General features: G+C 40.8%; 1 protein-coding gene and 1 long non-coding RNA gene across 3 annotated transcripts in view; one reads left to right on the top strand and one right to left on the bottom strand.

The window, feature by feature from the left end:
• Positions 1-14,452: 14,452 nt before the first annotated feature.
• Positions 14,453-21,280, bottom strand: part of LOC134819675 (uncharacterized) — a 242,709-nt gene continuing 235,881 nt past the window's right edge. The window contains exons 17-19 of one of the 2 annotated variants that reach the window (XM_063829753.1): positions 16,225-16,317; positions 15,865-15,975; positions 14,453-15,255 (exon numbers count right to left, since the gene is read on the bottom strand). In XM_063829753.1, coding sequence (XP_063685823.1) covers positions 15,160-15,255; positions 15,865-15,975; positions 16,225-16,317 — 300 coding nt within the window. In that variant the 3' untranslated portion in view covers positions 14,453-15,159. The remainder of the gene's footprint in view (positions 15,256-15,864; positions 15,976-16,224; positions 16,318-21,280) is intronic. The other variant, XM_063829752.1, reaches the window with a different exon arrangement.
• LOC134819941 (uncharacterized) lies at positions 17,389-20,006 on the top strand. The gene is made up of 4 exons (XR_010160823.1): positions 17,389-17,441; positions 18,469-18,686; positions 18,865-19,267; positions 19,492-20,006. It is a non-coding gene; the product is annotated as an uncharacterized LOC134819941 (long non-coding RNA).

Raw genomic sequence — 21,280 nt, forward strand, 5'->3', positions numbered from 1 at the left:
GGGGACCTCGAGGCTTCTCTGTTCATAAACAGATTAAATATATATTGGAATGACAATTGATAGCCGAGCGCCGCCCAGTAACAAAATTTTGATAGTATTAATTTGTTTATAATTATATTTATATGCTCTCTCGTACCACAATTAGAAAGTCTATCATTTTACTCTTAGTTCCCAAAAATTGTTTCGACAAAAATTTTGGCGGGCCCTCTCGTAAATTAATGGCACATATAAATGTTTGCATTGCTTTGACACTTTTATTTGTCACTGACACTATACAATATAGCATGCAGTACTTTTAGTTAAACTTAAATTATTTCATGTTCAATTCCATTGGAAATAGTTTTTCAACCAAAACCCAAAATTGGGTAATAATATGAAAGTGCATGGAACGTAACAAAAGTTTCCTTTTTCCAAATAAAAGGAACTGATATCAATTTAAATGACCGTTTCTGTACTAAACGCGAAATGTGAAGTGCAGTTATGAGTGTTTTTTCAAATTATCTGGTATCCTGAGGATAAAAATAGCCGCAGAGATATATGTTTATCTTAGAAACATAGTAATATGTCCGCAGGCTAGGTTATCGTCAAGGGAAGCATTACCTTACCGTAGATGTTTACTTAACGACTAGGAAAGATTCATAGATTCCTCTATAACTGGGTTAACTTCCGGTTACCTGATTAAGATTTGTATATGAAGTCTTGACCCCCATACCATTGTCGTGACCCCTATATCATCATGTCGTGACCCCCATACCGGGCATACCATTGTCATTTGTCGGTCCACTTAGTGTCGGGTGCAAACGTGAGGTAAAGTAAGATCATTTCCATAAATTTCAGAAATCTTCCAGAAATTTCAGAATGTTTAAGAGCTGTTCCACACCAATTATACAGTCTTAAAATATTTATTGATTCATTGAATCATTCAGTCGGCTAAGCTAATTTATCATTCGATCCCACCGCCAGTTCATTTCCGGACTTCAACTTGTGTCAAACCCTCTAGTTCCATGGCCAAATAATACGGTAAAATAATTCGGGCAAATTTTATTTGTGAACAAAATTTATTCGGGTGACATGTTCCATGCCCAAATAATTTGCATGCGGAAATCGATACGCGTATCGGTTACGTCGGGTGAGATCGAGACTGCGACCACCCAAGTTTAAATTAGGATTAAAATTACCTAAACATCACGCAAACTAGTGTAACAACCAATGTGCAGAAGCAAATTAGTGTCCTTCATATATTTTCTATAAACTTTTTTGTGTAAATTTAAGAAAATAGGGTTGACATATCTAAATTAAGTTGTTTGAACTTTCATAGTCAAGAATAATTCCTTCGCAATTAAAATGTTTGACCAACTCAAATTAATATAAAGATATAAGGACTGGGGAGGGGATCGTGTTTTGTGTCCGTTTTTGTCCGTTCGGTACCCTATATTTTCAAAACGGACAAAAAGTAGGGCGGACATAAGAACGGAACAAAAACAGACAATAATGTTGCTTCCTCTTCCTCCTCCTAAGTCCTCAGTCGTCATCAGTCCTCCTTCTACTCAGTCCTCCTCAGTCCTCCTCAGTCCTCCTCCTCCTCCTCCTCCTCCTCCTCCTCCTCCTCCTCCTCCTCCTCCTCCTCCTCCTCCTCCTCCTCCTCCTCCTCCTCCTCCTCCTCCTCCTCCTCCTCCTCCTCCTCCTCCTCCTCCTCCTCCTCCTCCTCCTCCTCCTCCTCCTCCTCCTCCTCCTCCTCCTCCTCCTCCTCCTCCTCCTCCTCCTCCTCCTCCTCCTCCTCCTCCTCCTCCTCCTCCTCCTCCTCCTCCTCCTCCTCCTCCTCCTCCTCCTCCTCCTCTTGAGTCCTCATCCTCTTGAGTCCTCCTCCTCCTCCTCCTCCTCCTCCTCCTCCTCCTCCTCCTCCTCCTCCTCCTCCTCCTCCTCCTCCTCCTCTTGAGTCCTCCTCCTCCTCCTCCTCCTCCTCCTCCTCCTCCTCCTCCTCCTCCTCCTCCTCCTCCTCCTCCTCCTCCTCCTTCTCCTCTTGAGTCCTCCTCCTCCTCCTCCTCCTCCTCCTCCTCCTCCTCCTCCTCCTCCTTCTCCTTCTCAGTCCTTCTCCTCCTCAGTCCTCCTCAGTCCTCCTCCTCAAATTAATATAAAGATATAAGGACTGGGGAGGGGATCGTGTTTTGTGTCCGTTTTTGTCCGTTCGGTACCCTATATTTTCAAAACGGACAAAAAGTAGGGCGGACATAAGAACGGAACAAAAACAGACAATAATGTTGCTTCCTCTTCCTCCTCCTAAGTCCTCAGTCGTCATCAGTCCTCCTTCTACTCAGTCCTCCTCAGTCCTCCTCAGTCCTCCTCCTCCTCCTCCTCCTCCTCCTCCTCCTCCTCCTCCTCCTCCTCCTCCTCCTCCTCCTCCTCCTCCTCCTCCTCCTCCTCCTCCTCCTCCTCCTCCTCCTCCTCCTCCTCCTCCTCCTCCTCCTCCTCCTCCTCCTCCTCCTCCTCCTCCTCCTCCTCCTCCTCCTCCTCCTCCTCCTCCTCCTCCTCCTCCTCCTCCTCCTCCTCCTCCTCCTCCTCCTCCTCCTCCTCCTCCTCCTCCTCCTCCTCCTCCTCCTCCTCCTCCTCCTCCTCCTCCTCCTCCTCTTGAGTCCTCATCCTCTTGAGTCCTCCTCCTCCTCCTCCTCCTCCTCCTCCTCCTCCTCCTCCTCCTCCTCCTCCTCCTCCTCCTCCTCCTCTTGAGTCCTCCTCCTCCTCCTCCTCCTCCTCCTCCTCCTCCTCCTCCTCCTCCTCCTCCTCCTCCTCCTCCTCCTTCTCCTCTTGAGTCCTCCTCCTCCTCCTCCTCCTCCTCCTCCTCCTCCTCCTCCTCCTCCTTCTCCTTCTCAGTCCTTCTCCTCCTCAGTCCTCCTCAGTCCTCCTCCTCAAATTAATATAAAGATATAAGGACTGGGGAGGGGATCGTGTTTTGTGTCCGTTTTTGTCCGTTCGGTACCCTATATTTTCAAAACGGACAAAAAGTAGGGCGGACATAAGAACGGAACAAAAACAGACAATAATGTTGCTTCCTCTTCCTCCTCCTAAGTCCTCAGTCGTCATCAGTCCTCCTTATACTCAGTCCTCCTCAGTCCTCCTCCTCCTCCTCCTCCTCCTCCTCCTCCTCCTCCTCCTCCTCCTCCTCCTCCTCCTCCTCCTCCTCCTCCTCCTCCTCCTCCTCCTCCTCCTCCTCCTCCTCCTCCTCCTCCTCCTCCTCCTCCTCCTCCTCCTCCTCCTCCTCCTCTTAAGTCCTCCTCCTCCTCCTCTTGAGTCCTCCTCCTCCTCCTCCCTCTCCTCCTTCTCCTTCTCAGTCCTTCTCCTCCTCAGTCCTTCTCCTCCTCAGTCCTCCTCAGTCCTCCTCAGTCCTCCTCAGTCCTCCTCAGTCCTCCTCAGTCCTCCTCAGTCCTCCTCATCCTCCTCAGTCCTCCTCCTCCTCCTCCTCCTCCTCCTCCTCCTCCTCCTCCTCCTCCTCCTCCTCCTCCTCCTCCTCCTCCTCCTCCTCCTCCTCCTCCTCCTCCTCCTCCTCCTCCTCCTCCTCCTCCTCCTCCTCCTCCTCCTCCTCCTCCTCCTCCTCCTCCTCCTCCTCCTCCTCCTCCTCCTCCTCCTCCTCCTCCTCCTCCTCCTCCTCCTCCTCCTCCTCCTCCTCCTCCTCCTCCTCCTCCTCCTCCTCCTCCTCCTCCTCCTCCTCCTCCTCCTCCTCCTCCTCCTCCTCCTCCTCCTCCTCCTCCTCCTCCTCCTCCTCCTCCTCCTCCTCCTCCTCCTCCTCCTCCTCCTCCTCCTCCTCCTCCTCCTCCTCCTCCTCCTCCTCCTCCTCCTCCTCCTCCTCCTCCTCCTCCTCCTCCTCCTCCTCCTCTTAGTTTTACGGGAAATTGAATAAAAATTGAATCAAGCTTTCTTGGAAACGCGTAGATCCAGTATAGACATGGGTTTAAGTATAAGTATAACTTGCAAGTCATTATCAGGGTACCAACTACCACATTACGTTTGAAAAATTTAATTACCTACATCTCCCCACGAATTTTACCTGGGGACCTCGAGGCTTCTCTGTTCATAAACAGATTAAATATATATTGGAATGACAATTGATAGGCCGAGCGCCGCCCAGTAACAAGAATTTTGATAGTATTAATTTGTTTATAATTATATTTATATGCTCTCTCGTACCACAATTAGAAAGTCTATCATTTTACTCTTAGTTCCCAAAAATTGTTTCGACAAAAATTTTGGCGGCCCTCTCGTAAATTAATGGCACATATGAATGTTTGCATTGCATTGACACTTTTATTTGTCACTGACACTATACATTATACATGCAGTACTTTTAGTTAAACTTAAATTATTTCATGTTCAATTCCATTGGAAATAGTTTTCAACCAAAACCCAAAATTGGGTAATAATATAAAGTGCATGGAACGTAACAAAAGTTTCCTTTTTCCAAATAAAAGGAACTGATATCAATTTAAATGACCGTTTCTGTACTAAACGCGAAATGTTGCCGAGGATGAAATCGGCCGTGAATGAATCAGAATAAGAAAAGCTTACGACCAATATAAACTGAAGTGTTTTTTCAAATTATCTGGTATCCTGAGGATAAAAATAGCCGCAGAGATATATGTTTATCTTAGAAACATAGTATGTCCGCAGGCTAGGTTATCGTCAAGGGAAGCATTACCTTACCGTAGATGTTTACTTAACGACTAGGAAAGATTCATAGATTCCTCTACTGGGTTAACTTCCGGTTACCTGATTAAGATTTGTATATGAAGTCTTGACCCCCATACCGGGCATACCATTGTCATTTGTCGGTCCACTTAGTGTTGGGTGCAAACGTGAGGTAAAGTAAGATCATTTCCATAAATTTCAGAAATCTTCCAGAAATTTCAGAATGTTTAAGAGCTGTTCCACACCAATTATACAGTCTTAAAATATTTATTGATTCATTGAATCATTCAGTCGGCTAAGCTAATTTATCATTCGATCCCACCGCCAGTTCATTTCCGGACTTCAACTTCGTCCATCAAATTTTCCTGAACGTCACTTATTATTATATTATTGACTTTTTCCGCCAAGTGACCCTTGAAAACATCATATACTAGTAAAGTTTTCTGTGCCTCCAGCAGACCAAGGAGAAACTTTCCGTCGTTAACTTACGGCACAATAAAGTTCTCCTAGTTGTCATATTCTGGACAAAAAGTTCGAAATGGACAAATTTTTGAAAAAATTTCAACGGACTTTAACTTGGACGGACATTAATTGAACGGACTTTATTTGAACGGACATTAAAATGAACGCTAGGGCCTCCAGCGTTCAAGTAATGTCCGTCCAAATAAGGTCCGATACACCCTCAGTAACACATAAACAGACCTATTTTGATAAGAGCGGCGGTTATACGTTTGGAATTTCCAAAGTCCTTGAGAAAATGCAAAAGAAAACCGCACAATTCCCGCACAAATATCGAAATTAATCGCCGCACATTTGCCGTATAATTGGTTTAAATTTACCGCACCTTACCGCACATTTTACCTTTATAGTCGGGTGCGGTACCGCATAATTTCGATTTTTTTACCGCACCTAATATGTGCCTCTGAGTATTCAATAATGCTTTTCGTTGGATCGGCGAGATGCACCACCGGGCCACGCCGAGCTTCAAAGGGTTCATGACATCGTCAATCAACTCGTCGCCATGTTCATTATCTATATCTTATAATCTTCCGTCTATGTTGTTTATGTTTTCTTCGTCCAGCCTTTGATCCCAATATATACAAACCGACGTGTACTATTACTATTAGTATTACTATCATGGTCTATGATATATTTTATCAAACTGATTTCATAAAAGTCACGTGAAAATTTAGGGCACGGGCTAGCGAATTAGTTTAAGCCAGAAATAACTGCACACACGTGTAGTGAATAACTTTTGAAATCCGTTTTAGAACTGTACAAGAATTTCAAGGATTACAGATTCGGGTCAAACTTGCTACACGTTCTAATTCTATAGTACCTCTCATCTTAGAAAAAAAAGGTGTATTTCGGCCTTCGAAAAAAGGTATACAACGTGTATCAAGTTCAAACTTAGATTCGTTAAAGGTTTTGAGGAATTTCATCGATTATTATTAGATACAGCGGGTGTGGCATACCAGTCCATCTTTTTCATTATTTTCATCATGAAATGAGAACACTTGATTGAGCTATGAACTCAAAATTTCAGTGTAGTCTCATTTCTCATGTCTGGAACTTATAATACTCTAAAATGGCGCTGATTCATATTTGAATCTGAAACATTAAATCCTCGTAATGGGCTCGCATGGTTAATTACTTTTTGGAGCACTCCTGGCCCTGAAAAGCTGAAAATGATTTTCACATTTTTATGGAATGCAAAATTTTGTTCGGTATAGAAGCTGTCAGATCAATTTAGCTACAATTGATATTTGATACAAATAGATTTTCGGAAAGATAATGAAATCAAAGTACTCTTATTCGACCGTATGGCACTGGCAGTAGCTATCGGCATTAGAACTAGAAGCTGTGTAATCTTTTCGGAAAAACTATATCATATACATATACTTTTTTTAGGACTTGGACTGAATAAACACGATCTATAAAATAACCCCTAAAAAGAAATCAGCTGGATTCAGGTCAGGGCTCTAAGGAGGCCAGCTGAAATCTGCTTTCCCTGACATCAGTATTTTTCCAAAATGCTCCCTCAGCCAACCCAATCTTTTTTGAGAGTAGTGAGGAGGGGTCTGTCTTATTGGAAAATACAGGAATTATGTTTTTTTTCTTTTGAGGACTCGGATAACTTTCCCACGCAACATAGCGATATCATTTGACGTCCTTATCGTGCCTGCCTTCTCATATTTTTTCTCGAAAAAGCGGGATCCGAAGACACCATGGTTCTTCAGACCCATCCAAACAGTCACCTTTTCCCTGGTCTTAGGACCTTCCACAGTCTCAAATTTCGTCACAGCTGTCGTTGAATAGTCTTGGGATGAATTGTCCTGCCTGATTTTCCGTATTTCTTCGAAAGTGCACTCCTAGCAGCCGTCCAACTGCTTCCGTTGACACAGAGAAGCTTGACGATATCTACTCTCTTCACGTTTGATAGGGCAAATTTTGAAATTTTCTTCGAAAAATTTCAAAAGATTGCAAAATTATGAAAAAATGGGTTTTGGCACAATTTTGCAAGAAATAACTAAAATGTTTGGGAGCAAGCATTCCCAAACCAATTTTATTTCATTTGCTCCTTCATAAAATAGAAAAATTTTAATTTCAAATTTGGACAAGATAGAGTCTTGAAACACCCTGTAATTGTATGTACCTATAAAGCCCTAAATCAATTTACAGACATATTTTTTCCCGATCCATGACTCAAAGTGCCGAAGGCACAAAAGAGTCAAGGACAAGGGTTAGAGAACGAGGTTTTTTTGTATATGGTAGCTTGTGACCGTGCGAGCGTGCGTGCGTACTGCGTGCGTACGTGCCCTCGCCCCAGTTATCGCCCACGTTTCTGCTTGCGCAAAGTTATTTTGCGCGATAATCTGAATTATTTAAATAATTGTTGGCGCGCGGTAAGCTGAACTGTGTCTGTTCAAGTACATTGTTAATTTTACCATGCACGCATCCTGCTAGGGACTAATTGATAGCATATTATTATTATTATTTTGAGCTATTATTATTATTTTGCACAGATCTGTGTCAGGTTGCATAAACAATAAACATGTGGTTACATATACACGATTTTCAAATTCAATATGGAATTATATATTAACTGGGCGGCGCTCGGTCTGTCACTACGCCATATCTGCATGCTTATAAACAGTAAAGACTGGAGTCCCCAGGTGGTACTGGTATGAAATTTGATAAAATACGCCATCACGGATCGGGAAATTGAGCGGCCATCCACAAAAGAAAAGCGGCCGCATTTCTTGTTAACGATCATAATAATAATATTAACCGTCAAGATTTTAAAGAGTTAGCTCTGCCTCTATGACTATAGAACTAGGAATTGTCTGTATTACTATTAGTATTACTATTAGATCTGGACACGTGAGATAAGAATCAGTTTGAGTTAGTCCATCAGAACTTAAGTCTTATGGGCAGCACATGCCTAATTAAGATCTTGATTCTCTACAGCTAGACATTCAGTTACTGTTGACGCTGTTTTGTTTCTTAAATTTTTTAAACAAAGAAATTATTGCTGCACATTGCACAACCAACTGATTTTGTGCTGAGACGAATGATAGTAATTTAATCGATGTTTTTAGATCGAGGCACGAGCGATAACTATAAGAGTCAGTAATTACACTAGTTCATGAGAACCATATGGGCGCATGCCTAATTATCTTCGTGATAATTCTTTATATAACAGGTGTTTATATGATCTATTGGTTAATTAACAGCTAGACATTCAGTTACTGTTAACGCTGCTTAGTTTCTTTAAGGCTATGCTCACCCTCAAGTTTGTGATCGCAGCAACCTGGGTTTTCAGCGGTCTACTAGAACATTCTATATCGACTTCCTTTACAAAACCGATCAGAATCGATAACAGATCCCATAGAAGTCTTAGAGATCAACCATCCATATAAAATGGAACAATGGAACATATACCGAACGACCATCAACAGACAGACTCCATATAATAGAAATACAACAACCTAAAACAGTCATTATTAATGCGTCCGTAATCGTATTTACGCAATTACCATCCACCATAGAAAACAAAACCAGATCCAACAACTCCAACAATAATTGCCCTACAGAGACGCCGTTAAAGAATGATAAAGATAAGCCACATTGGCTTCTTCCTGTTATCACATCCTGCAACACACTGTTGATAATCCTCAGTCTTATCTTTAACCTTTTCATTATCACTTACTACTGGACCAACTCTACCAACCTCCCCTCCATCCTCTACCTCCGAAACAGTGTAGCTGACTCCTTCAGTGCCATTGGGTTCCTGCTCCAAGCTCCTCTGGTTATAAGATTTCTAGAAGAAGATGTTCCAACAAGTCTGCCTCTGATCAGTTACTGGATAACTACAGTTTCTGTTAGGATGAGTGTCTTCATGAACTGTGTGCTGGGTGTGGTCAGATGTATCAACATTCTCAACCCTTTCTATCAAGTCAACAGAAAGTATGTTACCATCTCCACCCTGGTCTATCTTCTTCTCTGGTCGACAATTACATCTCTGGATATCTGGACTTACATCACAAAGATTTGTCTCCAAAACAAAGTCTTTCTCATCAAACCACTGGTCCTCAAAGCAGAGCCAGGATTTTCTCTCACAAGTCTGACAGGATCTACAAACAACACGCGTAGTTTGACCTCCTTCTCCCAGGGAGAGATAGTAGTGGTACAGTTCCTCACTCCCTTAGCTCTCCCTGCTCTCCTTTGTTTTATTCTCATGATAATACAGATCTACTACCTCACCAGACAGAAAGCTGGGATTACATCCAACCAACCTGGATCTGGCAAGAAGTCAACACAACTAAGCAAAGTGTCTTCAAAAGAACAAAAGACAGAGAAAAGGAAAAAACCAAGTCACAACCGTAAAGCAGCTGTCACCATCCTGATTGTGACAACAATATATGTACTGACATCCATCCTGTCAGTGGCTGTGTGGCTGATTATCTACAGGACACACCTTGGAAGAGAAGACAAGATACAGAAACTGTCCTGGACAGAGTTGGGTATGATCTACATCTCCAGCTCTACTTCACCTCTACTCTGCTCTACTGTTACCGCTCTTACTCTTTTTCTGAGAAGCACTGCCATGCAGCGTCATCTTAGAGAAATGTTCGAGAAATTATTCACAACTAATATTTATATATCTCCGGAGCTCTCGACGAGAACTGAAGAATCTAGAGTCTAGATAGAAGCGAACTGACATTTTGTGTACTTCCAGAGTCTTACAGAAAACAATCAGATATGTTAAAAATATGGTCAACAATGTAACTATAGGGCAGTCGTGAGACAAACTGGCCCGAAGAGAGTTTTTGCGTTAAAGACACTACTGTGTATAAACGATTTTTAAATAAATAAATTATTGCTGCACAACCAACTGATTGTGTGCTGAGGCGAATGTTGGTAATGTAATAGAAGTTTGTGGATCGATGTACGAGCGATAAAAGCGATATCAGTAAACATTAGTCCATAAGAACCTATGAGCGCTCAGCGCATGCCTAATTATCGTCGTGATTCTTTATAATATAACAGGTGTTTATATAATGCACTCCCACTAAATCGCACGCCCAAATTTTACGAAAATCCTTGTGAAAGGGTCCTGAAGGCTCAAAAGTAATATGGTTTGGTGTATTTTAAATTTTTGGACGCTGATTCCGAATCACCCCCAAGACGTAGGGTAAAAATGCTTCCCTGGAAAATTATGGGCAAAAAACTGTTTTGGTCACGTGACAGGCTAGTTAGACACGAAATTGATTCTTTAGGGCTCGGGTTAGGGTTAGGGTTGTGGTTAGGGTTATGGATAGCTTTGGGTTTATGGTTAGGGTTAGAGTTGGGATTGATTGAGGGTTTATGTAAAACCGTTTTGTTCGGCTGCAAAACCATAAAAACCAAAGTCACGTGATAATTTTTGGGCGAGCGAATTAGTAAGAGCCGTTTATATGATCTATTGTGTACTTCCAGCTAGACATTCAGTTATTGTTAATGGCAATGCTACCTATAGTTTCTTTGAGGTTATGGTCAACTGCAAGTTTGTAATCGCAGCATGCAAGCTGAGTTGTGAGTTGATTCACGATGTCAATCCTTCGCAGCTCGGTGAGGCACAGTGGTGCATCTCGCCGATCTACCGAAGTGGTTGCGAGAAGAATTATTTGATGCGCGGCGCGACCCAGTAGTGCATCGCGCTACAAAGTTGTGAGTTTTCTACTCGAACATTCTAAACCATGAGGGACAAAAGGAAATTAAATCGCGGCATGTACGGAATCGCGATTTTTCCTATAATTCATTATTTGCGACAAATTTGATGCGTAGTTTAATGTATAGTTTGTTAAAAATCGCGGTATCGCGAATTTTGGCCAAAATAATCGCGAAATCATTTTGTCCCTTCAACTTCGGTGGGAATAAAATTTTACCACACTGTCATAATAGTTTTTAAAATACCAAATTACTCCACTGGACACATTTATACAGGATACTTCAGCCTGATACTATAAGTATAAATTGTGAACCGTTGTAAAACACTAATTTCGAAGATACATTTTTAAACAACTATGTGATTGCATCTGCCTAAGCGGACCAAGGACTTGCCAAAATTACCACCAAAATAAAGGCTTTCAAATATATTTTTAGAATAAAACTGTTTCATCTTCTTTATTTGTGATATATCTACAGTAAAATACAATTATTGTCTTGTTATTACCCCCTGATCACGACAAACTGGGTGTTTATAAAAAACATCTCAATATGAAATGACTCAAAGTGCCGAAGGCACAAAAGAGTTAAGGACAAGGGTTAGCGAACGAGTTTTTTTTGTATATGGTAGCTTGCGACCGTGCGTGCGTACGTACGTGCAGTGGCGTAACGTTGCCTGTTGGCGCCCCCCTGCCGCAAAGGCGCCCCCCTGTTGGCGCCCCCTCCCCTTTTGGTACCCCTCCCTAAAATTGAACAAATTAGGTGATTTTAGAGGATACGCCGGTAAAATCTCTAAAAAAGTGTGTATCTAGAGCAAAACGCGCAGTTTTGCTAGTACTTTAGTCAAGTTTTCGAAATTGTCCCACATTCAAACGACGATTTGGCGCCCCCCTAAGACGGCGCCCCCCTGCACAGCGGGGCCGGGTCAGCGGGGCCCTTCCCTTCGTTACGCCACTGTGTACGTGCCCTCGCCCCCAGTTATCGCCCACGTTTCTGCCTGCGCAAAGTTATTTTGCGCGATAATCTGAATTAAACAATTGTTGGCGCGCGGTACTGAACTGTTCAAGTACATTGTTAATTTCACCATGCACGCATCCCGCCAGGGACTAATTGATAGCATATTATTATTATTTTGAGTTTGGAGTTATTATTACTATTTTTTAAATAAAATTATTCAAACAATATACACATAATAATATAGCAATGACCCTATATAAAATCAACCCTTTAAGAATTCAAAAAATTCCCTTAACAATTAAAAATTACCCTTGGCCTTGTGGCTCCAAGTTAAGATCTAGACTGTTTATATCAAAAATGTTTTTTCTCGCACCTCTGTCTCCACGGAGAGAAATCACTGTTGTTCTGAGAATTTCAAATTTTATATATTATTACTATTTTGCGCAGATCTGTGTCAGTGTGTCAGGTTGCATAAACAATAAACATATGGTTACATAGAAATATACACGATTTTCAAATTCAATATGGAATTATATATTAACTGGGCGGCGCTCGGTCTGTCACTCCGCCATATCTGCATGCTTATAAAAAGTAAATACTGGGGTCCCTGCAAGTGGTACTGGTATGGAATATGATAAAATACGCCATCACGGATCGGGAAATTGAGCGGCCATCCACGAAAGAAAAGCGGCCGCATTTCTTGTTAACGATCATAATATTAATAATAATATTAACCGTCAAGATTTTAAAGAGTTAGCTCTGCCTCTATGACTATATTAGAACTAGGAATTGTCTGTATTACTATTAGTATTACTATTAGCCGATGTGTTTTAACGGTCAATATTTCAAACAGTCCTAATTTAACCCGCCCTGATATTATCAAGTAAGTTAGGTCAGAATACATACATGTTACATGGTAAGGTCTCCTCCTAGTCGTTGGAGTGGCCTGCATCACACACATCGCGTTGGCGGCGTAACATATGTCTCCACTGTACTCGGTTGGTAGCCAAAGCTTCTGTTGTGTCGTTGTCGATGTTTTCAACACCTGTAAACTAAGCAGCATCTTCGAGTACGCAGGACTTCCAGTTCTTACGGGGTCTGCCCCTTGACCTCTTTCCATAATTTGGCTTCCAGTTCAACAGAAACCTCGGTAGTCTAGAGTCTGGCATTCTAACTACATGTCCATACCAACGTAGCCTGGCAGCACTGATGAAAGTCTCAACTGACTTGATGCCAGCCCTCCTAAGAACTTCGTCGTTGGTCACATGAAAGAACCATTTAATCCTAAGGATCCTTCTCAAGGAGGTTTGATGGAAAACCTCGAAGCGTTTCATCTGCTTTTTGGTGGTGTTCCAGACTTCAGCTCCATACAACAAGATGGTGAGGACAGCAGCCCTATAGATCCTGATCTTGGTTGGAGTCTTTATAGTTCTGCTAATCCAAATGTTCCAGAGCTGATAAAAGGCGCCATTAGCCTTCTGGATACGGACATCCAGGTCTCTGTTGATTGTCCCATCCCCACTGATAGTTGCACCCAGGTAGACAAAGTTGCTAACCTGCTCGACGGGTTCACCCTCAACCGACAGCTCAATACAATCATCCTTGATGAAAGGTCGCTGGGAGGTGCACTTGCTTACAGCCATGCATTGGGTCTTCTTTGCATTTATTCTGAGCCCAGCGTAGGAGCTGTAATGAACTAATAGATCAGTTGATTCCTGTAGGCCTTCCCGGCCCTGAGTTGTCCATAATAGCCATGTCATGATTGTCATCAGCATAATCGGTGTCCAGAATGACCTTTTCCTCGACCGTCTTCATCTCTTTCTGCAGCACTGCGCCTTGACTGATGATCTTGTTGGTCTCAGCCAGAAATGAAGAAAAGTTTAGGCAGAAATTAAAGACAGGCGGTGCTTGAATGTCACCCTGACCTGTGCCTGAGTTAACATCAAACCAGTCTGTCAGCTCCCCATTAACCATCACGGCACTCATGGTACCCCCAAAAAATGACTGAAATATTCTGACATATTTTTCAGGCAGCCCATAGTGTCTCATACTGCACCAAATAAAGTCCCTTCTGATAGAATCGAACGCTGCCTTGAAATCCACAAAATTAATGTAAAGAGGAATGTTAAACTCAAGAAAGTTATGAATATAAATAGTTCGGAGAGAATAAATCTGATCAATACATGAGCGGTTCTGTCTAAATCCGCACTGATTCTCCCTAAGGAGACACTCCATACCAGCATGTAGGTCAGAATAGGAGCGGATAAAACGGTTCGACTCTAAGTCTAATCTAAAATTAAAGTTTCGGTCACTTCGTATCAAGATGGTATGCAGACATTAAGGGGACCGGAAAACCATTGTCTCTCCGATATAGACGAGAATATTGTCTTCAGTTAGTAGGGCTAAATGTTTGCAAAACCTCACAGCATCCAGAGACGCGCCTAGCATGTGCTAATAAATTTAGTAGCACTAAACGATATCTTTGAGACGTTTAGGAGCTGGTTGCTAGAATTTATAAAATTATTCTCCGATATTAGGACCTGTAAACCTCCATGAGAAGTTTATTTTTGAGCTGATATACCAAGAAATCGAAGAAGTACTAGTATATATAGCGTCTCTAAAACTCTAAATAAACGGCGCTAGTACTTCATTGAAAATTAATACGGATTCTTTTATAAAACACCTAATCCAATCTCAAAATATCGGAAACTTGAACAAATCTGCAATATGACAAAATCAAGCTAATTTTCTACACTCAAATTTCAAGTTTTATAATGGCCTTAAATGTATGGGCAATTCGGTAATCTGTCGATGTAGGTCACTTAACGCACGGTTAACGCACGGTTAACGCACACTTAACGCACAGTTAACGCACGGTTAACGCACACTTAACGCACGGTTAACGCACGGTTAACGGATACTTAACGCACGGATAAGGCACGTTAACCGTGCTATCGACAGATTACCGAATTGCCAATAGATGTACCGTAAAATAGCTCGCAATCTGACAAAAAAGAAAATAACAGTCGATCATATTAAAGTATTAACCACAAAAAGAAAAGAAAATTTCCACGCGGGATGGTGCCTATAAGAATAAAAATAGCTTTTTAAAAAATCAATCCTAATCACTAATCAAGTGTCTCTGAAACAAGACTAGAAGATATTATGACTCAGACTAAAAGATGTTAAAATTCTATTCATTTGTCATTCAGTAATAATACTAATAGTCCCAACTTCTCAAAACACAACATCTTCGTAGTTATCGTACGTTCATGGCAAAGTTCGTTGTTCATAGCAGAAAACTGATGTTTTCAGTTTCTAGGTTGTGAGTTTTTCAAGCAGAATATTTGACTTGGTTCCTAAAACCGGTGCGTCTGTATCAGGGAAGTTTTCAAAACCTTCTAAAGAACTGACCTGAAATATACATTTGACATATTTACACTCATGTAATAAAGATTTTATTGTAAATCTTGTAAATCTACGCGCTCCTAGCTATTATGATTATAATACAACAACTTTATTGTTCGCTATTTTTCCAAGCCTTCTCGTTCAGTTCTCAATACTTTAATATGAACCAGTGTCTGAAATATCTAGTCATTTAGCTTGCGCTGTTGCTAACATGGTCAAAAATCAAAATGATAACCCCTAAAGAGCGTCAGTTATATATTTCTATCTAAAGAAGCTATTTAGTTGACTAGTGGCTATAACTTACGGTGTTAAAAATAAAACTATTTAATGAGCGTTTATAAACGATCATATAACTTAAACTAGTATATTGTTGATTTCATGGTTTAGAGCTATTTAAATTATAAATAATTTAGACAGCTCTAAACCATGAAATCAACGATATCGTATGATCCACGATTCCACTTCAGTGCCAAGAAAATAGTTCTCAGCTCAGAGTTGGGTTTAATCGTCCGGATAAATACTGTACGTCGTTTTTATTTGAACAATAAATACGTCTTATATTTTACTTTAAATCATTACGGATGGAATTTAAATTAAGGTTATAACTGTACTTACAGTTCCATCCTGAGCCACATCTATAGGGTATGGCAGGAGATGTCCTTGCATTGGCTCTTCAAAATCATCAGCAACGAACTTCTCCCAGTTACTTCGGGCAATTTCGTTAACCTGAAATTAATAGGAATTTGATCAATAAATTTCACAGAGATCATCAAAATAATACTCCTTCTAATACTGCTCCTTCAACTTTTATTTTTTCTCAACAACAATATGCAGGTCAAGAATGTCAACAATTTCTTGTGTTATTCTTTTGTTACGTACAATAAATTTTAATGAAACAAATTTGCCTGCTAACTGCTTTCAATTTACACATATATAATATATTTACACATACATAATAGATTGATTTACACATACCTTTCTCATGCAGTCAAGACTTCCAGGATCGTTGAATTCATCGCACATTTCACCCATGTGTTCCACCCACAGCGACTTTCTAAACGCTGCTACCTGAAATTGGAACATTCTTTTATTACATTTGATCAGGGATCACATTTTTAGGCACATCCTCCAAAATTAAAAGTACGTAGAACTATAGAGCTACTGCAGCTCGAGACAGTGCCACAAGTGCTGGGTACCGCGACAATTGACCCCCCGACAATTGACCCCCTATGTAATTAGGGGGTCAATTGTCGGGGGGTCAATTTTCGCCCACCCCAGTGCTACCAGTGCTACCTCGAGTTAGTGCTACCAGTGCTACCATGGTGCTGCCAGTGTTACCTCGAGTTAGTGCTACCAGTGCTAACATGGTGCTGCCAGTGCTACCAGTGCTACCAGTGCTACCAGTGCTACCAGTGCTGCCTTGAGCCAGTCATACTGGCTTGTTGCAGCAAGAATTAGAGAATTATAAATACATTGACATTTGACACGCATGTTTCAACATTCGTAAGCAATATAACGCCTGATCACTGAATTTTAAGATTTTAAAATTAATATTGTACAGCTCATCATTAATCACTAAAAATTGATAAACAAATGGGAAATAGAGAGACTGTCGTCACTTCTCGGCAGTTTATTTTAGATTTTGTGGTTTTTCTGAGTGTGAAAGTTTCGCGGGAAGTAAACTTTATTACTTAATTAGAAATATACGGCGCATTATGCGCGTGGACTGTGAAGATCGTATTCTTCTGCTGAGTATTCAGCTATTTTCTAGTTATCGCTGAAAAATTATACCAGCTTGAAACGTTTCTTGTTTTGAAACTGTTTCTAACACACAACTCATTACAATTTGTTTTAAGCTAATTATGAGCATTATTACATTATTTATGATTCGCACTGTTGCATGTTTCTGATAAAAATTTCCGAATTCCGTAACCAAATAAATGAATTAACAAATTTGGATTTAACTTCCGAGTTGTTCCTTTGGGTATTGTTTCCTCTATGTAAGTATGTATCACTACGATTATTTGTGTGAAAATTTCACCAGATTAAGTATGATTATTTAATTGTAAAAAGAAATATTCGGAGGTCACGTATTTTTATCGATCTGTGTTGTCCTTTGATCTCGAATGTTCCTTAATTTTTTAGTACCTGCAGTTTCTGCTGATGAAAACTCTCAACAACATGCACGAGACGTGAGTATCTTTAAATTTTTAAAGATTTCAAATAATTTCTGATATATCAACCGTTAGAGATCTCAATGGTAAGCGAACCATACCCGATCAAAATTGCATACGAAAAAATATATATAACTGATGATTGGTAGCACTAGACCGATCACTGATTAGTATCCTCGGACCTCATCGAGTCACAAGTTGATAATTGCCTTTTGTAGGGGTTGACATATACTCAGTACTGCTACCTATTCATTTCATGAACCATTTTCTCAGTGCAACTGCATATTACATTATAATAATATTATAACATATGCATATTAATACCATTATTACTATTTTTGGTGGAGTAACTTTTTCCCTTACTTTTTTTTGCCCGAATCTATCACTTCGAGATTTTTCCATTTAACTTCATTTTCACTCTGTTCTACAATTGCTCGCACCTTAGAAATACAATCATTTCGCTCGTTTTCCACGCAACCAATGTTATGGGAGAAATTGTATTATAATCGGAAGTTTGGCATATTTAACTACCTTGTTCGGGTATAGTAAAACGACAAACCTCATATTTTCCCAAAGTGTCAATCTCGTGTCATCTTGAAGCAGACAAACTTGTAAGCTACTGATAAAAAACTGATAGTTTTACCTGCTCCACGTTTAGTACATGACTTGACTTTAAGACATCATCTACCAATATCCTAGGCAGGATCAGTAACCATTTAGTTTAATGACACTAATTGAAGGTGTGTACTGTGTTTAATGTCACTTGAAGGTGTGCTGAGAAACCGCATCCTGTCTTTGATAGTTATACGGATAGTGGGACTGTTATCAGCTTCAAAATAAACCACAAGTGACACTTCGAGAGGAATGTTTGATCTGCACTTAATGTATTATGTATAATCATTAATCATGTATAATGTATGATATGCACTATATCCAAACTAATCTAGATTGCACTTGGGCCTAAGAACAGCAAAACATGTATTAATGCTTTTCATGTTTGAGTTTTAAAAAATGACGAAAACAACCAAACAGCGTCTTTTTTCAGATCATCCTAGTTCTATATCGAACGATGACCTGCGTACAAACATGACACAACACATTGCTGACGATCATCATGATGATGATGATCTTGATGATGATCATTACATACGTACTCCGAGAGGATTCGAGATAGCTGCTGCAGTGGTGTGTGCTATTATTGGGGCTTCTATTGTTATGTGTTATTTTACTTGGAGATACAGATACAAGATCATTCTCAGAGCGGTAATATTATTGTTATTGAATTACTATTTGCTTATACCTTACTGGTTACTTTCATGTTAGTCATTAGTTATTATTTACTCATTATTTATCAACCATCGATAAACACAAATTCGGTCATCACAATTATCTCCTACTGATTCCTGTTGAGCTGAATACATCATCAATTTCATATCTCCAGAAAACTCAAGAAATGACAGTAGTTCAAAATCTAGTAGCATTAGCTGAACAAGGAATAGAAGAAAATGGACAAATGGCCAGAAGACCTGATACCTTCGATCACCCTCTGCATGACTTGGATAGAAGCTCAAGAATCGTTCATGAGAATCACCACAAATTTCTGCCAGCACGATTTCTGGCCTTAGACACCCCCATTGATGATGCGAAATCACTTGATCAGATTTTTATTAACATGGTGTCATCTTCGGAGAGATACTCAGATCCCAAGACAGTATCCCAAAATGTCAATCGCTCCAAGTTTATGAAAACCCGGAGCAGACGAGACTCAGATAACTCAGAATTAGAAAGGCGTAGAAGGAAGTCTGTGAGAGGCGGAAATCGTCGATTTTCTTTAGGATTATTGGGTAAGTTTTTCAGGAATCTATTTAAGGCATTTATATAGTCTTCAACTTTCAAGTGTAAATGAATAGGAAATAGGAATGGTATTAAAGAGTCGATTTTTTGGGTCGTGACTCGTGATCATATAATATAGCTCAAATCATGGTCAGTACTCTGAATTGCCACCGTCAAAACCTGCCTTTAATTTCCTGGAAGCCTTAACATATTATAACCCTTAGAGAACCTTCAGATAACATAAAAGTGATACAACCCCACGAGAAGAGGCGGCTATCAACGATTCCCTCAGATACGAAACAAGGTTTGGAAGACGGCTTCCCAACAACATCAGATGACACTCAAACGATTAGTGGACGTTTGCGACCTAAAAAACGGACAAAATCCTTGCCTGATATATTAAAGGGAGATTCTTCTGATGGGGTCAGGCAACACACTAGCGACAAGGAGAGCAATATTTATAGCTGATTATTATAACTTGAGTACATACTTAAGATTCTTACTTGATTGGAACAATCAGGGCAGGATACAAAAATGTAGAAGACGTCATATTAATGCGTGGAGCGTAAAGACTAAACTAACATTGGGTGTATTGCTGCTAACCCAAGCGTGACAATACTTTGTAAACTCACATCCACCACAATATTGGATCAATAAATTGATATTTATTTTACAATTAATGGTAGAGTAAGACTATCTTATACAAATATTACATACTGATTTGATTTTGATTACTGTAAATTAAATGCGTACAATACACTGTGGCCTGTGTATGTTTTTGTGTATGTTTTTTGTAACTTTTTGTAAGAACCTCGGCCCCCTATTCTTTTTGTCGCTCAGTTAATAACTGAGCACTGGGAGTTGACACTTACACTTCATACCTAGTTCATACCGTGATGGACCGGACGGGACATCTCTAGGAGCGAATGAAAGCTCATTAAGAGTTGCAGTGATAAGGCTTCCATCAAACTGTGGAGCGCGCCAATCACCGTGGCAACCGTACGAATAGCAACCAATCACGGAGCCCCCGAACCGGTGTCCTGACGGCGAAATCTCATATTTCAGTGCACCGGGACAGGACGAGATAAACCGAGCTGATACGACCAATTAATTATCGGACCTCTGAGTTTAAACGGTAAATTAACAGAACCTGGGAGACTATCCGAGATGACGACCTGGACTTCTCCCCACTTCTACTCAGTTCCATTATTCCAACTTCGAGTTGGTCACTCGGCCTCCGATCGTTCCGGCACTGACCCTCTGGATCTCTTCACTTCTACTCTGTTCCTGCCCTCATCCCTAAGATGACGCCCTGATTCTGCCTCCGTGCGACTGAAGATGATCAGACTCATCTCCAGCCAGCGATCAGACTCATCTCCGGACTTGTTGAGGAAAGTCGACTCTTTAAGCTGCGGTGGCGATATGCAGATTAGAGAACCAACTCTTCAACTGTCCACCCCTCCTACTCATCCTAAGGTCGGTTAGCTCGGTCGATACTATATTTTATTGTACTATACTATGATACTTGATACTACTTACCTTGATGACCAGATGTTCTGCTGGTCTTTTCATATACTGTCATTAATCGCTTACACTACAACTGCTAAAACCTATATTGCAAGTCTCTGAGACTATGATTGAAAGTTGAGTCGTTACAATTACTAAAAGTGTGCAGTGCCACCAGTAAATTTGAGTCCTTGACTCAGGAAGCCGTATTTAATCACAAGCTTAACTCGTACAGTTTCAGGAGGATACAAGTTCTTGGCGAATTAGAGTAACACCATACTGGTGGAGACTATCGATCCCGAAGACCCTCAAGCTAGTCATCATTAGAGCGCTCTAGCTACTAGTAGTTAGACCACAAGTTATTAAGACTTGTAGTCAGTACTATATACCAGGCGTAGTTAGATCCTATACTGGTTCTTATAGGATGGAGCCCTATAAATTGCGTAGACCTAGTGACTAGTTAGTAGTTACTCCTACGGGAGGTTCCTACAAATTGGAGACTGAAACGAGACTCTGAT

Source organism: Bolinopsis microptera, chromosome 8 (genome assembly GCF_026151205.1).
Source record: "Bolinopsis microptera isolate Bmic1 chromosome 8, MBARI_Bmic_1.0, whole genome shotgun sequence".
Classification (NCBI taxonomy): domain Eukaryota; kingdom Metazoa; phylum Ctenophora; class Tentaculata; order Lobata; family Bolinopsidae; genus Bolinopsis; species Bolinopsis microptera.